Below are 19,972 nucleotides of genomic sequence, written 5' to 3'. Positions count from 1 at the left end.
TGGAATCTGGTTTTCTGATTTTGAAGATACAGCAAAATAGCTCTGGAAATATCACTAGAGCAAATGCTTTCCCTGAAATATAGAGAGACAGCTTGTGCTCTGCAGGCCCTGGCATTTTAAAGGTTAAGCCTTCTCCAGCTGACTGGAAGCTCTGGGTTGGCAGGGCCAGGAGGAGGCAACGGACAGAAAGGATGTCTGAAAGGATACTCTCGATTTCTGCCTTTATTCCACACACAAGCCCACCCCCTCTCCCAGTTGCTGGCCTCGGCTGCCGAGCCTGAATGCTTGCAGCCAGCACTGAGGTACAGGCGAGGCCGAACCTGGCCTCCACTGGCTCCCCTTTCTCACTCCATGTAGTTCAGGCCCTGAGGGACACGGACGACTGGATAAATCCCCAGCCCCCTGATGGTGGCCCTCATGGGGACTTGTCTGGAATGAGGCTTCATCCAAAGGCACCAAAACCATTAAATAGCCATGCAAGTGGAATAAAGGTCCCCAGGAACTCGGGCAGCTGGCCTGGTCTTCAAAGGCTGCCACTGCAATCCAAAATGAGTGTTTAAGATCCAGCCAAGTTATACCCCCTGAGTGGACTCTGGTAGCCTCAAGGAGCTCTCTGGAGAAGAGGTGAGGTGGGAGTGCTGCTGGGGGCTCCATGTCCTGCCAGGGGAGCCCCACTATGACAGGCCTTCACCCCCACCTCCTGATGACTTGGCCTCTACCCATGTGCAAGGTCAAAGCCACAATCCACAGAACCCCCACCAGGCACTGTGCCAAGCATGTTGCAAACACGATTTCCTTTTGTCCCTGCAACACCCTGTGAGGTGGCAGCTGAGATCTACAAACAGGGAAATCCTAGTTCACAGTCAAGTAGCTTGCCAAGATAGCGAATTGTCCTTTACATCTAACCCACTGGCATGTTTTGTTGTCTCTGCCAATGTAATTACATCCCATGGCATCATTTCTCTGAAACCCTTCTGCCACCTCCCTGGCCCAAGCCACCTTCACCCCTCCCCTGGATCATCAGCATACAGCCTCACACATGGACTTTTCACTCCCTTACCAGCTCCCTGACAGCCCATTCTCGACTCAAGAGCTGGAATGAAACTTTAGAACATTATCCAAATCCTATCACTTCCCAATCCGCCCCCCGCCCCGCCCCCGCCCAAAAGTGTCGCAAAGCACCTGGAAAAAGTTGCAAGCTTCTGGCCCTACAGGTTCTATTTGATCTGCCCCCTCCTGCTTCTCCAGTACTCTTGCCTGGAAAATCCCATGGACGGAGGAGCCTGGAAGGCTGCAGTCCATGGGGTCTCTGAGGGTCGGACATGACTGACCGACTTCACCTTCACTTTTCACTTTGATGCACTGGAGAAAGAAATGGCAACCCACTCCAGTGTTCTTGCCTGGGGAATCCCAGGGACAGGGGAGCCTGGTAGGCTGCCGTCTATGGGGTTGCACGGAGTCGGACATGACTGAAGTGACTTAGCAGCAGCAGCAGCTCCTGCTTCTCCATGTATTGGAGTAATGTGGGAGAACAGAGGAGGGTCTTCTTGCTATTCAAACTGTGGTCCTCATACCAGCACTGGTGCCATGCAACGTATTAGAAATAAAGATGCTCAAATCCTATCTCAGACTGATTGGGAATCTGCATTTTAGCAAGATTCCCCCAGGTGATTCATACACACATAAGTGTATGCTGAAGAGTCAGTTGGAACCAAACAGACTGAGTGGGAAGCTTCGCTCAGCCACTCACCAGCTGGGTGACTTGGCACAAGTGACTAGTTACTTACTGTGCAATGAAGAATTCACTTACCAAAAGCGAGGTCTGGTCTACGCCCTTGGCTCCCGGGAGGTGATCTCCAAGACCCTGGAATGTCCGGCAGGCATGCCTTTGTGTGCCTGGGGGCTCTGGCCGTGGGACTACCAATGTGATTTATGAAGGGAGCTTTCAGTCACTCAGTTCAGTCAGACCCCTGATGATTGAGGCACAAGTTGGACCTCCAGGCGGTACTGGAGACAGAAGGTTGGCCACTGGACAGAGTGTGATCAAGCCCCAGTTAAAACTCTAGATCAAAGGCTCCTTGGTTGGCAATATAATGCACACTGTCACCCCCTTGTGACCAGGTGGAGGTACTGCCACCCATGACTCCACAGGAGGAGGATGACAGGACCCTCTGGACTCTGCCCTGAGCGTCTCTTTCCTCAGTTCAGGTCAGTCGCTCAGTTGTGACCCCATGATGCGCAGCACGCCAGGCCTCCCTGTCCATCACCAACTCCCGGAGTCTACCCAAACCCATGTCCATCGAGTCAGTGGACGGATTTTAATTTGCATCCTAAGGCAATGGCACCCCACTCCAGTACTTTTGCCTGGAAAATCCCATGGACAGAGGCGCCTGGTAGGCTGCAGTCCATGGGGTCGCTAAGAGTCGGGCACAACTGAGCGACTTCCCTTTCACTTTTCACTTTCATGGACTGGAGAAGGAAATGGCAACCCACTCCAGTGTTCTTGCCTGGAGAATCCCAGGGACAGAGGAGCCTAGTGGGCTGCTGTCTATGGGGTCGCACAGAGTCGGCCATGACTGAAGCGACTTAGCAGCAGCAGCAGCTATCATAAAACTGTAGTCGTAGGTAGTGCTTTCCTGAGTCCTGTGTGTCGTTCTGGTAAATTATTAAACCTGAGTGTGGTCACGGGGCTTGTGAATTTGTAGCCAACTGGCCCGAAGTGAAGGTGGTTCTGGGGATCCCTGAGCTGGGTGTCTGAATCGAGGACAGCCTTGTGGGGATGCTCTCTCAGTCTTTGCAGTTGATTCAACTCATCGCATTTCCCTTCTCTGAGCTTCAGTTTCCCCAACTGAAAAATAGCCATCAAAGAGATCATACCTTATATGGTGTTGAAAGATAAGTGGGATATAGGAGGCTCACGATAACTACAAATATTACTGTTCCCATTGTTCAGACAAGAAAACTGAGGCTCGGAGAGGTAAAGCAACTTGCCTGCAGTCACACAGAGTGTGAAGCTAGATCTAGCTGACCTTGTCCACATGCAATACTGTCTACTCATGACGTGCTGATGCTTTCTGGGAAGGGCAAGACAGTACTGGTTCTGTTGAGCTGGAGTCATTCACCCCCATCCCAGTGCTCCCCACTGTTTCTCTTCTCTCCTGAGATTCATGGGGCATGAATATTAGACTTTTTAATATTTCTCCATAAGTCTTTTTTTCCTATTCTTTCCCTCTCCCCTGCCACCACTCAGAGAATTTTTTATTCTCTGTTGTTCAGATTGCCTAATTTCTCCTGATCTCGCTTCAGGTTCACAAACTCTTCCCTCTGTTATTTCCATTCTGCTATTGAGTCCATCCAATGAATATTTTATTTAAGTTATTGTACTTTGCAGCTCTAAATTTTCCATTTGGTTCTTTTTTATACCTTCTATTCTTGTGTCTGCTGGTCTGCTGATCTTCTCTATCTTATCATTCTTTTCAAGATGGTTCACCCTTACTTTCTGAAGCATGGTTACAATAGCTGTTTTGATGTCTTTGTCTGATAATTTCAACATCTGGGTCATCTTGTGGTTAATGTTTGTTGATTATATTAACTCTAGGAATTTGTCAAATTTTGCTCGGTCTTCATACATCAGGTAATTTGCGATTGCAACCTGGGTATTTCAAATCTTATGACAGTATAGGTGTTGTCCCAGTTCTACTGAATACGTTGATCTTTTTTACTTGTAGCAGGCAACTGATCACAGGCTAGCTCAGAGCACAAGTTCTAACCTGCCTTCCTGTGCCGTTACTCCAGTGACAGGCCAGTTTTCAAAGCCTTTGCAGTGTTATTACTATCTGCCCATCACCTGCATCCCCCAGGGGCCGGCTCAGGACCTGGGTGGTGGTCTACCCTGCGGTTTCGGGCTCAGTCTCCGATACACTGTGTGGGGTCATCTCCGCTCCTGCACAGCCTGAGGATAGGTTTAGGAGTTCACACACAAGCTCACTGGATCCCTTCTGGAGCTGCGTCCTCTCTGCATCTTTCCCACTCTGGCTCCCAGGGATCCACTTTCAAGGCCCTCTGGCTAGAAAGCCGAGGCTGTAGTTTCCCCACTCTGCTGCTCACTGCCCGTGACCAGGTCTGGATGGAGCCAAGTGCCCACTGCCAGCTCCTCACACGCTTCCACCCCCAGGGCACTGCAGGCAGCACAAGCTGGCCTGGTTCTGGCACTGAGTCCACACAGCTTTAGTGTCCAGCCCTGGCTCCCGGACACTATAGCTTCTGGGAGATGTGGGATGCTGGTGTGTAGGTGAGGACTCAGATGCTGGGCTGAGCGGCTAACCTCAAAAATGTCAGCGTTTTGATTCTCATGCACTTTGCAATGATTAGAACAGCAGATATGAATTTCCAAGCAGTCATTTCTGGATGGAAAGGTCCACAAGCTGACCTGTGTTTAATTCCCATAATAGGAATGATGTGCTGGATTTTATACAAGAGAAAGCTGGGATTCAAAGAGGTGGAGTAATTTTCTTGAAGTCACACAGCTGGTTCATAGTGGGGCCAAGGTTCAAACCCAAGTCTGGGTCATTCCAGGGTCCACTCACCATCATCATCATAATCAATCTGGTATTTATTGAGCAACAACTATGTACAAGGCATTGCCCAAAGCTTTTTACCTGAATTGTTGAGACTGGAAGAAACAGAGGAGGAACCTGAGGCTCAGAAGAGAGATCTCAATTGCCCAAGGTCACACGCACTTGCTGAGTGGTAAAGGTGACATCTGAACCAAATTGCACACTTCAATCCATACTCTGAGCAACCATCTCTCTAGGAGGCAGAGATGGGCCTGCTGCCCAGTGAGTAGGTCTTGGAGGGGAGAAGTCAGAGCATGCAGGAGGCTGCAGAGAGGAGGCAGAGCAAAGGTGGGCCAAGGCCAGATGTTGGGGAACATGTGTACCCTGGAACAAATCCACAGCATCTTGATCTCAAGGGGGTTTCTGGCTCTCACAGAATGGCTATGCCCCTCTCAGACTGGCTGGCCCTCCTCTCCTCCACTGGAAAACCACTGCCCCACGTCCCAAACCCTGACACCTTTCCAGCATGTCCTCTGGTGCCCATTCAACTCTGAGGTCTTTCCAGGCAAGAGGGCGGCACACTGTGCTCCAGACCTCCCTTCTCATTCTCCTCCATGCCTCTCTACCCGTCTCATCTCACCAGCAGATTCAATTAACCAATTTGATGCTACAGCTGCAGAAAGCCAAGCAATTATGGAAAACAGACCAGGTGCCTTGGAACTCACTATCAGAGAGAGGTCTGGGAGGCCTCCAAGCAGACAGCAGGATGGGGAGGGAGGCAGAACAGGAAGGCAAATGCTTGCCAGTCCAGACTGCACAAGAGATCCACTTGGGGAGCTTTGAAAGATACACCCACCCCATCCAAGATACAGGTGCTCTGGCTGATGTAGTTGCTCTGGGCCTGGGCATCAGGATATTTTTAAGACCCCATGTAATATTAACGTACAGATGGGGTTAGAAAATCTAATGAGGTGCAGATAGGATCACTACTGGAGAGTCTGATTCTTTCTAACACAGGCAGAAAGACGGTCACTCACCCTAAAGCACTTCCTGGGTCTCTATATATCTGCTCCCCAAAGTGTGGTCTGCAGACCTCAGCATCTGCATCACTTGGGTGCTGTCAGAAATGCAGAATCCCAGGCCCCACCCCAGACAGAGTCAGAATCTGCATTTTAACAAACCCCTGGTGAATGCCTGTGCATGTGAAAGTTTGAGGTACCAAGTTTTCTAGTTCTCACTACAGACGCTGAGAGTTGGTAAAAAGCTAGGAGTGTCAGTCATTGCCTGGTTTCCCTTCCCAGGGGCTGTGCAGCTGCTCAGCGCTGGTTATCACTGAAGGCTCCCTTTCTAAGCCTATGCACAGGTCAAGTCCTGTAGCAGCTGCCTTGAGAAACTCTAGCAGGTTTGGGGGGTCAGCAGGGCACGGGTCTTCCCTGCTGACCCCTGGCAGCTCGTGAGCACCAGGCTGCAGTGTGAAGTCAGGCTCGGTTTCTCCTCCAGCCCTGCCTGACCTCGCCTCCCTCCCTACACCCTACAGTTCCCAGCCCCCACATCGCCTCCTCTCACTCCCCAGACTGACTCGGGCACTCTGCAACAGGCCCTGCTCTCCGCCTCATAACCCTCAGACCAATTCACAATGAGTTTGTTACTGCTGTGGCATTTGATTACTACTGCTAGAAGTAAGCTCCGTGAGAACATGTGTCACGAATGCCTGGTGGTCTACTGAGTAAGGAGCATCTAGCGGCAGAAGATGAGATGGTTGGATGGCATCACCGACTCAGTGGACATGAATTTGAGCAAACTCCGGGAGATAGTGAAAGGCAGGGATGCCTGGCATGCTGCAGTCCGTGGGGTCACAGAGAGTTGGACATGACATACCGACTGAACAACAGCACACAGTATTTGCTCAAAAAAAAGTCACTCAGTGGGGATGGATGCCTGGTTGGCTCCTGGCCCAGGGAGCTGCACCCTGCCGGTCCCCAGCTCTGGCATCAGAGGCCACCTGTAGGCAGTGGTCCCTACTGCTGCCCCCAGGTGCTGGGAACCTTTTCTAAGCTAACTGCCTCTTGACTACAGTCACCAGATGAGGTCGAGCTTTGAATGCTTTTCAGAAGGCAAGGTCAGAGGATCAGGACACGAACTTCAGTTACTTCTAATCTAGCAAGCGCCCCCAAACTTCACCTCCAAGCAGACAGACGGTCTTCTTCTGGAAGTGACTGGAAGAGGAGAAAATACCCCACCCAGGTAAGTCTAAGTCTACAAAATAAGTGCTTCCTTCCCTTTTTGAGCTTTCCACAGAATCTCAGACTCCAAACTGACAAAGTGGCTAGAGCACAGTATTTATTTATATATAATAACCCATCTTCTTTCAGAAGCTTTAAGATGGCATCTAATGCATAAATTTGGTGTCTGTCTAGTAGTAATAATAGTAGCCAATACTTGAGGAGCACTTTCTTTGAGCTGAGCACCATTCTAAGCCTTCATATGTATTAATTCATTTTGGGCTTGACCACAATCTACTGAAGTCAGGACCATTGTCCCCATTTTACAGATGAGGAAGCTGAGGCAAAGGGAAGCTGAGAAAAGCGCCAAGATCACAGAGTGAACCCTGGGAATCTTGCTCAAGGGTCTGGCCCATAACCACTGTTCTTAACCCTTCAGAGACGACAGTCTGCGAGGGTCCAGCCTCAGCCTCCAGAACTACTCAGAAACCCTGGGGTTCTACGGAGCTTAAGCTGGATTTCTTCTCTTTCTCTTGCTTTTTAAAATTGTGGTAAAGTGCATGTAACATAAAATGTACCATTTTAACCATTTTAAGGTATGCGTGCATGCACAGTTGTTTCAGTCAAGTCTGACTCTTTGCACCCCTATGGATCGCAGCCCAGCAGCCTCCTCTGTCCATGGGATTCTCCAGGCAAGAATACTGGAGTGGGTTGCCATGCCCTCCTCCAGGGGCTCTTCTTGACCCAGGGATCGAACTCGCGTCTCCTGCGTCTCCTGCACTGCTGGCGGATTTTTCACTGCTGAGCCATCCAGGAAGCCCCGAGGTATACAGTGGCATTAAGACAATCCACAAGGTGCAGCCATCACCACCATCCATCTCCAGAATCTTTACATGCTCCCAGACTAAAATTCTCTACCCATTAAACACTAATTTTCCATTCTCCCCTCCCCTCCACCCCTGATAACCTATGCTGCTTTCTGTCTCTTATCAGTTTGATTACTCCAAGTACCTCATATAAGGGGAATGATACAGTATTTGTCCTTTTGTATCTGGCTTATTACTTAGCATAATGTCCTCTAAACTCATCTATGTTGGAGCATGTATCAGTTTCCCTTCTTGTAAGGCTGAGCAACATGCCACTGTATGTATACACCATGTTCTGTTTATCCATTTATGCCTCTATCAGTGGACACTTAGGTTGGCTACTCCTCAACCCCCACCCCTCCTCCTCTGCTCTTTTTAGCTGTTGTGAATAAGGCTTCTATGAACACGAGTGTGCAAATGTCTTGAATTCTGCTTTCAATTCTTTTGGGCATATACCCAGAAGCAGAAATGCTAGATCATATGGCAATTCTATTTTTAATTTTTCAAAGAGCTGTTATCAAGCTACATTTCTTTTTTTCTTTCCTTTCTTTTTAGCTCCTACTTTCAATAACAGCCCAATAACCTCAGTGGCCAACTCCACTTTACTTTCTAGAAGGTCTCTGGACTGCACACTGCTGTCTCAGGAATCAAAAAGCCATTTCCCCTCTCTTTTCTTTAAAACTTCAGCTGCAAAAATTACCTGATTGAAAACTGCTGAAGAACCTCATCCCACACAGGAACGAACTGCTCAGAAAGCCCAGCTCACCAGCTAATTACAGGCTTTTACCAGGATTCTCGGCAAATGCTTAAATTGCAGATCAACCTTCCCTTTGTTAGGAAGTGTTTGGAAACATGCTAATGGGCTGGGTTTCAGATCCTTAGCCTGGAGGTGACAGCTCTTTCCCCAGCTGATAAATAAAGCAAGTTAGAACCTCATGGATTTGAATTCCGGAGAGTCACAGTTTTGGTGAGATAGCTCCCAGCTCAATCCACATTTCTCTATTATTCCAGCCAGTGGTCTTTCTGCAAATGCCACCCCAGCGGGGATTTTCACTCAAAGCTGTGGGTGGTTCGGAACCCTGACTGAGCATTAGAACTATCTGGGGTGCTTTAAAATACAGATATTTCTAAAGAGTCCAGGCCCCCAGCTCTGTGGTGGGATCTGGCCACTGGCAGCAGGTGAAAACTCCTAGCTGATTCCAAAGCACACCCAGGCTTGAGACTCCCTCGCTTAGGAGGACACAGAAATCTGCAATCCTTCCTACTCTACAAAGAATATTTTCAATGGGCTTTTAACCTGAAAAATCTGAGCTAAGGCCTTTAAAGGAGAGAAGCAGGTCTTCCACGAATGGAGAGTACAGGCCTTGTCTGATGGCCACAGACGACAACAGCCCCCTGGAGCTGGGGTTGGGGAGGTGGTGTCAAAACAGGGATGCAGGGTGTGAGCTGGGGTGGGGGATGGGAGTGCCACTACGGTTTGAGACTTCAGCTGTATGGGCTTCACATATGGGATCTAAAGTGGCACAAAAAATAAATAAACTCAGAACTGTATGCAATATTTTTCTGTCCTTCTGTGTATTTTTCCGGGGAGGGTCCTCCAGAGTTCCTATCACGGGCTCTGATGCTCTGTCACACACTTCCATCCTTGCTCCTTGGCTTTTTTATCATAGTCTGCCACATGATGCTATATGATGCAGTTATTAAAAATAAGGACTTAGATCCATCCATATCTGCATTGATCTGGAGGGACTGAACACACTCACTGTTCCTGAAACAGGAGCCAGTGTCAGAATGGTCCAGAAACCTCCACAAGAGAGCAGGGATTGCTAAATACACAGTTTTGGAATTAATGAATAACTCTTTAAAAGAACTGACTCTTCCATATGTGGATGACATTTGTGTGAACAAGGAGAAAAGTGTGGAGTGGGACACACCAGGGCATTAAAGGTGGTGACTTCAGGGAGAAGGGCCTGGAAGGAGGTGAGGAAGAAAGTATAATTTCCTGAGGGCTGAGGGCTTGCTCTGTGCTTGACAGAGTGCTCAGCACTGATTATGAATGGATCTCTTTTAATCTAGGTAACAGTCCTTTGAGGTCTCCTTGTATGGTTTCCCTGTTTTACAGACGAGAGAACTGAGGCACACAGATCTCACCCAAGGCCATAAAGTTAGGACCCAGGCTGTGCAGTGAACCCCTCTGTTCTTCTGATTCTCCATTCATACACTTCTTTCAGTTGTATCACTCACAAGCCTGTGATACTTTGGTCATAAAATTTTAAGTAAAATATAAAAGTGTCAGGACTTTCCACATGGGCTCTCTCCATGCCCCCTGCCCCAATCCCTTCCTGATCTAAACGTGCATTAAGTCCTTTATGCTCGGGAGGGAGGTAGGATTCGCATTCCATGCTTGGATCCAGTCTGGGTCAATATGGTTCCCACTGCCTGCTGGCCACCTTTAAGGACTCAGTGGAATCCCTGTCTTCCGTCTTGACCTGAAACCCTGTGGAGAGCGGGGTCCCTGTCTGTTGGTAACTCAGTCTGGACAGAAGTCATCACAGGTTCTATCAGAAGTCATTACCTCTGCGAGGGCAGGCGGCCCTGATTGGATGCAGACTCTCGGCGTGACAGGTCTTGACAAACCCCAGGCCAGCCTGCCTGGAGGGGTCTTGGAACATGGAATATCTGCCATCTTGTGGATGAGAGGCAATAAGGTTTCAGTGCAAGGACTGCACGGAGGATTTTTCAGTTATGGCCTGCTTTCTTGGGAGACCTGTAAGCCAAGGATTCTAGACTGGATCTAAACAGATGATGGTTTCCAATTACTCTGGAGCAAGACTCCTCAAAATATGAGGTCAGATCCCTAATGCCATCATGACCTTAGTGCTTGAGGAAATGCAGATCCCTTGATCTTAGGAGCTAGCAAGATCAGAGCTTGAATCCTGTCTACCAGCTGGAGTCCCTGGGTTGATTGCTCATGTTTTAAGCCTCAGCCCCTTGCCCTGTAAATTGATGAGGATGATGTTGACTTGACAAGGTGGACTATGATGAATATTAGCAATAATACAGGCGAAGTCTGTGAAAAGGACACAGGAAATAGTAACCATTATTTCTATTAAATCTATGTTGTGGTGGTGGATAAGGGCAGCTTCTAAATGGCTTCACTGATCCTTACCTCCCAGTATCCACCCCCTTGTATAATCCCCTCCTCTTGAATGTAAGCTGGACCTAGTGAGTTGCTTCTAATGAGTGGAATATGGCAAAAGTGATAGGTTGTCACTTCCAAGACTGGGTTACAAAAGGACTATAGCTTCCCTCTTGCTCATCCTCTCTTACCCCCTCATTTGCCCACTTTAAGCCAGTTACCATATTGTAAGTTGCCCTAAGAAGTGGACCATGTGGTAAGTAATTGGGCAAGGTCACTGGCCAACATCCAGGAAGGACCTGAGGCCCCAAGCCAACATTCTGCAAGGAACTGAATCCTGCCAACACAGATCCCCACCCAATCTTCAGGTGAGCCTTCAGATGAGACTGCAGTCCCAGCCAATACCTTAACTGCAGCCCTGTCAGAGAACCTCAGCCAGAAGCACAGAGCAAAGCTATGCCTGGATTCTTGACCCACAGCAAATATGAAATAATAAATATTGATTGTTTTGAACCACTAAAGTTTGGGGTGATTTTGCAGCAATAGATAACCAATACATCCTGGAAACAGCAGATGAAATTATACTTTGGAAACAATAGATTCAGCCAGAGTGTGGCACCTGAAGTCTTTACTTAAATGCCATGTCCCCTGGGAAGCCTTTCAAAATCCTCCTCTCTGAGTTAGGTGATTATTTATGTTTCCCTATTAGACCATAAGCTACGTGAATCATCGTATCATCAAACTCACATAGTACTTAGGATTATCTCAAAGTCATAAGTCACTTCATCTTCACAACAAACCTATGAAACAAGTACTATTATTGCCCACATTTTGTAGATAACAGAAACTGAAGCTCAGAGAGGCTAAGTAACTTGCCTAAGACTTTAATAATTATGTGGAACTGCCAGGAAATCTGGCTTCAAAATTTGCATTTGTAATGATTATTGTTTGTGGTTCTATAAATCTTTTCCAAATTCACAAATGGCGAGTTCAAACCCAGGCAGTTAAATATCAGACATGAAGTTCTTAAATATCACCCTCTTGAGATCACCTTCTATCCCTAGGACAATATGTTGAATATGTCTCACCTGTAGTTCTCAATGTCTGGAACACTACCTACCTGTAAACACTAGGCTGGCATTTTCTAGTTCTTCTTGGGGAACTTTGAAGCTGAAGGATTCATTGTAAAAGGGATCAATCGTGCCTCTTAAGAAGGATGTCTTCTTTGTTTTCACAAGCTTGAGTCCATGTACCAGCTGAATTTTCACAAATGGGTCTGAGAATAGAGTGTTGGAGATCATGAAACCCAATCCATCCATTCACCTAACTTTCCAACCATTTGACCCAGTGGCCTACCCATTCTTTCATCTTTCATCAGTCCATCCATTCCAGGTTTCCACTTCTTCTTTCATTCATCCATTTCCCCATCTATCCACATATTTTTTTCTTTTTCCCATCCAGCTTCTTCTCTGCTCACCCTTTTCTCTATTTCTCTAAGCCATGCAAGATTTACTGAGCTCCCCACATGTGTTAGGCACTGTGTTCACTTAACAGATGAAGAAACTGAGAACTCGAATAGGAAATGATTTGTGTTAAGATAAGACTAGTGGAAGAATAGCTAGACCCAGAGCCTGTCCTAGTTTTTCTGCCCTTAGAAGCCCATCACCATGTCATGAGCCCAAAACCCATACAGGGGAAAACAGAGATGGCAGAATTATAACTATTATTCTTAGATCACTTTACAGCTTACAGAGAAATTCATGTACATTATCTAATTTTATGTTCGTCTAAACAACCCAACGAGATAAATACTGTTATCTCAATTTTTCAGACAGAGCATTGAGCTTTATAGAGGTTAAGTAACTTCCCCAAGGCCACATCATTTATAAGAAGCAGAACTAGGATTTGGTTCCAGGCAGTTTTACTCAGGAGCCCTTAATCATCCTATCATATTGACTCTCCCACTGTGGTGAATCTGAAACTCTCCAGCTTTAATACCATTCCCTCCACTGGCCCCTTCAAAATCTGTTTTTAATATGTGGTTTTTGAGAATACGAGTCGTCTTCTAAATTCAGCTGTCACTTTATAGCAAAAGTAATTTATTTTAGCTATTGCACTTAGAAAAGACTATATTTCCACCACTGAGCTGAAGAGATCCCAGCAACCATGACTACTTTCATGATAACATTCTTTGCTGTCGTGGGAAAGCTACATGAGGAGGGAATGTAATCTGTTCTATTTCATTAAAAGTCACGTTCAGATTGGTGTGTTATAGACACTTGAAATACAGCAGTGTTTTCGGAGCTGGGATTTATAAAGATGGATGCTACACTTGAAATGAGCTAGAAAAAGAACCCCAGAGGGTGTCCACTGGTCTCATGGATTAGAAAGCATCGTCAGTGCACACTACGGCCACCTGGATCATGGTATCTCCGTGGGCATAGCATCTGGAAAGTGAAAGTGAAAGTGGCTCACTCATGTACCACTCTTTGCGACCCCATGGACTATGCAGTCCATGGAATGAATTCTCCAGGCCAGCATACTGGAGTAGGTAGCCATTCCCTTCTTCAGGGGATCTTCCAGACCCAGGAATCGAACCGGGGTATGCCACATTGTGAGCAGATTCTTTACCAGCTGAGCTACCAGGGAAGCGTAGCATCTGGACAGGCAAGTAACTTCCTCCAGGCCGCATGTGTACAAGGAGGATCTAGATTTCAATAGTTATCACACTTGCTCTCGATCAAACCCCCATGTCAAATGGAATGGTATCATTTCCCTGCCTCATCCTAAGAGACATCTGATCATTTATCTCTTGAACTAACAGACTAGATCAGGATACTATTTTATCCTCATAAGGTCCTATTAATTAACAGCATCCAAGATGCAGAAAATCAGGTCCCTTGTGTCAAACAAACATAGATGCCTTGTTAAAGCAATGGCAGAAGGAGGGGCCACACTGTACCTGAACCTTGGCTCACATCTGTCTGAAGAAGTTGCTTGGCTCGAATGACGTCAACATTCAGCCTCCCAGCACTCGGGAGATAGTTCAGTGACAGAAGCAGCTCCCCGAGTTCTACCTCATTCTGTGGAGAAAGGACAGAATCAGGAAGTTGCATTTTTCTTGTATTTCTTTTGCACCTCTCATGCAGGAAATTGATTCCAGCAGCTCACAAATGGACTTCTGTGGGTGGATCAGCTGACAGAGGGTACCTCTTTTTCTGACTTCTTTTAGCCTCTTTCCCCAATTATTTTCTTCCATCCATCTCAGAAAGTTTATTCTGCTTTTAGAATATTTAAGAGCAGCAACAACATAGTAAGAACAAAGGTATCAATAATGATAATAAATAAATGCCACATGCCAAGTACTGTGCTGAGTACTTTACATGAAATTATTAGTTCAATCTTCACACTTAACAGAAGAGGAAACTGAGGCTTGGAGGAGACAGAGGCTCAGAAACATGTCGCAGGCCACACAGCTAGAAAGCGGTAGTGCGGACACTTGGACTTAGAGAGGCTGATTCCAGACTCTCTGACCACTGTGCTATTCTGCCTCCCGGCAGGATACCGGGGAGGCAGACCAGCCTGCAGGGAAACCATCCTGCAGGTTCTCATATTGTTTTGAAGTAATTCCCAGACATTATATTATTTTATCTGTAATATTTTACCAGTTGAGAAATCTGTTCTCAACCTGCAGGCTGAGCCCACAAAAAGCCTGTGCTTTTAAAGCCTCACCACAGCAAGCTCGGACTGGGACGTCACTTGTTGAAGCGTATCCGTTCCTTTGTTGTTAATACAACCAAACTGTGGGAAGCTGTGGGCAGTTCACATACGCACCCAGTGCATGACTCCATCCTTCCAACAGTACCAAGAAACAAGAGGCCCCCACTTCTTTATCCCTGTAAACATTCTTTTAATTGTAGAAAATTTCAAATGCAAGTTAAATAGTCCAGTTTAATTAATCTCCATAGACCCATCACCCAATTATACCAGTTATCAACACGTTGTAACACGTTTCATCTTGTCTTAGCCCATACAGGCTGCTATAATAATAAAATGCCACAGACTGGGGAGCTTATAAACAACAGGAATTTCTCTCTCACAGTTCTGGACGCTGGTAGATCAGGGTGCCTGCGTGGTTGGGTGAGGGCCCTCTTCAGGGTGGCAGACTCCTTAGCAGAGGGCTGGGAAGCTCTCTGGAGTTGTAATAAGGACACTAAATCCCATTCATGGTGGACTCCACCTTCATGACCTAATCACTTCCCAAAGGCTGAGCATTCTAACACCTGTTACATTTCACGTTAGGATTCCAACATGTGAACTTCCCAGGGGCTGGGGGGAGTGGACCACAGACATTCAGACCACAGCACATCTATACCCTGACTTGTGAAAAACTTTAGCTGCATATTTTAAACCAAGTCCCAGACATGATGCTATTTTACCTATGTATCTTTTAGAGTGCTTTTCTGATAAGGACATTAAGACAGATATTTTGGACTTCCATCATGATTCAGTGGTTGAGAATCTGCCTGCTCATGCAGGGGACACGGGTTCAATCCCTAGTCCAGGAGGAGTCCACATGCCTCAGAGCAACTAAGCCCGAGCACCACTGCTACTGAAGCCTGCACCCTAGAGCCTGGGCTCTGCAACAAAAGACATCACAATGAACAGCCCGTGCACCGCAACGAAGAGCAGCCCCCGTCTGTCTAAACTAGAGAAAGCCCATGAGCAGCAATGAGGACCCAGCACAGCCAGAAATAAATATATAAAAACCCAAGCATTTCTAGTATGGGAAATTTCCAATCACATTTAAAAGAAAACAGAAGCGTATAAGGGGCTTCCTCATAGCACTGCCACTCAACTTCAATAATTCCATCAGATGGCCAATAATTGATTCACCTAAACCTTCATCCAACTCCTCATCTTTTTCTGAGTAGTAGTTTGTCGCTCAGTCGTGTCCGACTCTTTGCGACCCCATGGACTGTAGCCCACCAGGCTCCTCCCTCCATGGGATTCTCCAGGCAAGAGTACTGGAGTGGGTTGCCATTTCATTCTCCAGGGGATCTTCCTGACCCAGGGATTGAACTCAGGTCTCCCGCATTCCAGGTAGACGCTTTAACCTCTGAGCCACCAGGGGGGCTTCCTCATAGCACTGTCACTCAACTTCAATAATTCCATCAGATGGCCAATATTGATTCACCTAAACCCTCATCCAACTCCTCTTCTTTTTCTGAAGTAATTCCCAAATATCACATTATTTTATCTGTAATATTCTAGCATGCATCTCTCAATGATGAGATTGATCTATCTGTCTATCCATCCACCCATCCCTTGTCCACCCACATACTCCCCCACCCATAATCTCTATCTCTTTTGGTGTCAGTCATTTGAACAAGTCAATACCACGTGGCAGCTCTAGAACAATGCTTGGTACATGCAGATACTCAATAAACATTTGTTGACTGGATGAAGAGTCAAACCAAAATATTTCTGAACCCACTGAGTTAGTCACCAAGCATGAAACAACCTTGGAAATCAACTCAGAGGATGCTGACTGGCAGCCTATAGATATGTTTTGTTTGGTTCACATCATGTTTAAACAGATAATTTGGAGAAGGCAATGGCAACCCAATCCAGTACTCTTGCCTGGAAAATCCCATGGGTGGAGGAGCCTGGTAGGCTGCAGTACTTGGGGTCGCGAAGAGTCGGACACGACTGAGCGACTTCACTTTCCCTTTTCACTTTCATGCATTAGAGAAGGAAATGGCAACCCACTCGTGTCCTTGCCTGGAGAATCCCAGGGCTGGGGGAGCCTGGTGGGCTGACATCTATGGGGTCGCTCAGAGTCAGACACGACAAGTGACTTAGCAGCAGCAGCGAACAGATAATTACTTGCTAACATTTATAAAATTCAAGAATCAAGATTTTTCACACACAAAAAAGCCTAGATTTCTTGCCTTTCTTGAAAAACAGAAAGGTCTGACAAGGCTGAGCCCACATCCCGACCTGGCAACACCTGGGCACAATGCAGTGCCCTCCAGACGGGATCTGTCTCTTCATGTCACGAGGTTCCCAATTGTCTTCCTTCACCTTTTACATTCTTGCTGTCCAGCTCTGGGCTCACAAGCTTGCAGATTTTTCAAGAAAGAAACGGCCAACTCAGTGTCTTGAGTAATCAGAGACGTTCAGAGTCCTTTACACATTTGCTAAGGGTTTCCTTCCTGTTCTCGAAGCCCTGGAATACATATTTGTCCCCAGGCAACGAGTGCTGTGCATTATGCTGGTGCCCAGGCCAGGGAGAAGCCATTCGAAAGTCCTGTGGGCTTGGTTTCTCCCAGGTTTGTAAGTCAGAGTGATGCCTTCCCTGCTTCTAAAATGAACCAGCATCTCATCTCATAATGCAACTGTATACACAGGGATCAGGATTTGTAATTCAGTCAGCTGAGCTGCATAAACAGGACAAAAAAAAAAAAAAAACAGATTCAACCAATCTAGTCATCGAGGGTAGTTTAGAGATGGGCTCAACTGAGGAACAATTTAGGATGGCAAGAAATTAGCCTATGTCTCAACTGGGGACAATTTTGCCCCAGGGCACTTGTGCCAATGTCTGAAGACATCTTAGGTTGTCACAGCTACGATGGGGGATGCTGCTGGTACCCCCCGTTTGTAGAATACCCATATCTAGTGGACAGCCACCACCCCAAACAAAGAATGACCCAACCTCAAATGGCAACAGTGCTGAGGCTGAGAAATGCTGAATAGACAAGAGAAAGGGAGACAGAAGTCTCCTCTGTATTAACAAAAAGAGTGAACATTCTTGCACCCAACAGTTCCATTTCCAGCAACCTACCCTACAGACATCGTCATGCAAAATGTGTCAGGATGTGAGCACACAAGGGTAATGAGTACTTATCACGGCTTCCATTGATTGCCTGTGGGCCTACTATGTGCCTGGGCAGGAATGAGATATGATGCCTGCGTCATGGAATATACCTTCTAGAAGTGGAGACAGTAAACTAAAAAAAAAGTCATGAATGAGGTGATTTCAGGTGATGATGCTGAGTACTAGGAAGAAAACTCCAGCAGGGCAAGGGAGATGCAGGGTCTTTCTGGGGAAGATGATATTCTACATCTTGACTGTGGTAGTTGTTCCACAGGTGCAGTTGCCCCCAAATCAATACACTATATACTTTAAAATGTATGTGTTTATGGCCTATGGGCTTCCCTGGTGGCTCAGACGGTAAAGAATCTGCCTGCAATGCAGGAGCCTGGGGTTCAGTCCTTGGGTTAGAAAGATTCCCTGGAGGAGGGCATGGCAACCCATTCTAGTAGTCTAGCCTGGAGAACTGCATGGACAGAGGAGCCTGGTGGGCTACAGACCATGGTGCCACAAAGAACTGGACACAACTGAGTGACTCACATTTCTACTTTTCATTTATTGTAGATACATTATACCTCAGTAAAGTAGGGGGCGGAAATCTAAACCAAGCATGCAGAGCAGAATTATTAGCCCTTGTCAAGTCTAGGCGATGGGCAGGTGGGTACTGTTGTATTGTTTTCTGTTAGAAATATTTCATTTAAAAACACAAATAAAAATACATAGTAAAAAAGAAAGCAAGTAAATCAGGCAGAGATGGTGACTGACGGGGCACACACGGGGGCTGCCACGTCAGCCAGGGTGGTTGGCGGGCAAGGCCTCTCTGTGAGGCGAGATTGTTCAGTTCAGTTCAGTCGCTCAGTCGTGTCCGACTCTTTGCAACCCCATGAACCGCAGCACGCCAGGCCTCCCTGTCTATCACCAACTTCCAGAGTTTACCCAAACTCATGTACATCGAGTCAGTGATGGCATCCAGCCATCTCACTCTCTGTCCTCCCCTTCTCCTCCCGCCTTCAATCTTTCCCAGCATCAGGGTCTTTTCAAATGAGTCAAGTCTTCGCATGAGGTGGCTACAGTACTGGAGTTTCAGCTTCAACATCAGTCCTTCCAATGAACACCCAGGATTGATCTCCTTTAGGATGGACTGGTTGGATCTCCTTGCAGTCCAAGGGACTCTCAAAAGTCTTCTCCAACACCACAGTTCAAAACCATCAATTCTTTGGCGCTCAGCTTTCTTTCTAGTCCAACTCTCACATCCATACATGACTACTGGAAAAACCACAGCCTTGACTAGACGGACCTTTGTTGACAAAGTAATGTCTCCTCTTTTTAATATGCTGTCTAGGTTGGTCATAACTGTCCTTCCCAGCAGTAAGCGTCTTATAATTTCATGGCTGCAATCACCATCTGCAGTGATTTTGGAGCCCCCCAAAATAAAGTCAGCCACTCTTTCCACTGAGGGGAGATTGGAGGCATGTTAAACGCAGAGGGGGACACGCCAGGCAGAGAGAAGAGCAAGTGAAAAGAGGGAGGAACAAAGCCAGTGGGTTTGAGGGTGAGAGGAGGTGGATTCTGGAAGGGTCCACGGAGCCAGAGAAAGCTGCCCTGTGGCTGACCCAGTGGGAGCCTGCTCAAGGCCCAGCTGCCAGTGCAAAGAGATGGATGAAGAGAGTGGGACCCGAGGCCAGTTCCCAGCCCTCAGCTCCTAAGAGGCCCTCAAGCCCTCTCTAAGTAGAGTGCTTCCTGGAGAGGGCTGCTCGCCTCCTCCCTGGGGCCATTGACAGAACCCTCAACAAGGCAGTTTGCTGGTGTCATCACCTTTCTGAGAAGGTTGTTTTTCATCTAAAGGAAAAAAAGTGAAGCTCTTTTAGCCTTCACTCCATTAGTAGGATACAAGCTGGCAGCCCTCTCCTGTGTCCCCCACCCCCACCCTACACAAGCACATCAAGGTTTTCATGCTGTTTTTCCAGGAAAGCAGGTCCATTGATCTAGCTGTTCTTTCTCTCTGTCTCAGGAGTGATCAACTTGCAAGACAGTTGTCTGGAATTCGGGGGACAGTTGGTAGAAATCAAAAAGGAGACTAACTGAGCAATATCGAAGGCTTGATTTATTTAACAAACATTTATTCAACAGTTACTGGGGCCTGGGCCTGGGAAGTCGTGAACATGGTAATTAGAGCAAACCTTTATGAAGAAAGCACCCTGGACCAGGCATTGATCCTGGCAAGCTAAGGCTCAATCTCATTTCTTCCCCTAATAGCCTAGAGATTTCCATTTTACAGATGAAGAGATTCTAGCTGAGGCACACCAATGAGG

The 19,972-nt window shown here is 47.0% G+C and overlaps 1 protein-coding gene across 1 annotated transcript in view; it reads right to left on the bottom strand.

Moving 5' to 3' along the window:
- Positions 1-19,972, bottom strand: part of SYT17 (synaptotagmin 17) — an 81,647-nt gene that overhangs the window by 18,544 nt on the left and 43,131 nt on the right. The window contains exons 6-7 of the mRNA XM_068969079.1: positions 13,746-13,866; positions 11,904-12,059 (exon numbers count right to left, since the gene is read on the bottom strand). Of these exons, the coding sequence (XP_068825180.1) occupies positions 11,904-12,059; positions 13,746-13,866 (277 nt within the window). The remainder of the gene's footprint in view (positions 1-11,903; positions 12,060-13,745; positions 13,867-19,972) is intronic.

The sequence above is a fragment of the Capricornis sumatraensis genome, chromosome 3 (assembly GCF_032405125.1).
Source record: "Capricornis sumatraensis isolate serow.1 chromosome 3, serow.2, whole genome shotgun sequence".
In the NCBI taxonomy this organism is placed as follows: domain Eukaryota; kingdom Metazoa; phylum Chordata; class Mammalia; order Artiodactyla; family Bovidae; genus Capricornis; species Capricornis sumatraensis.
Note: the sequence above shows the minus strand (reverse complement) of the source record. Positions and strands in the feature narration are given on the sequence as shown.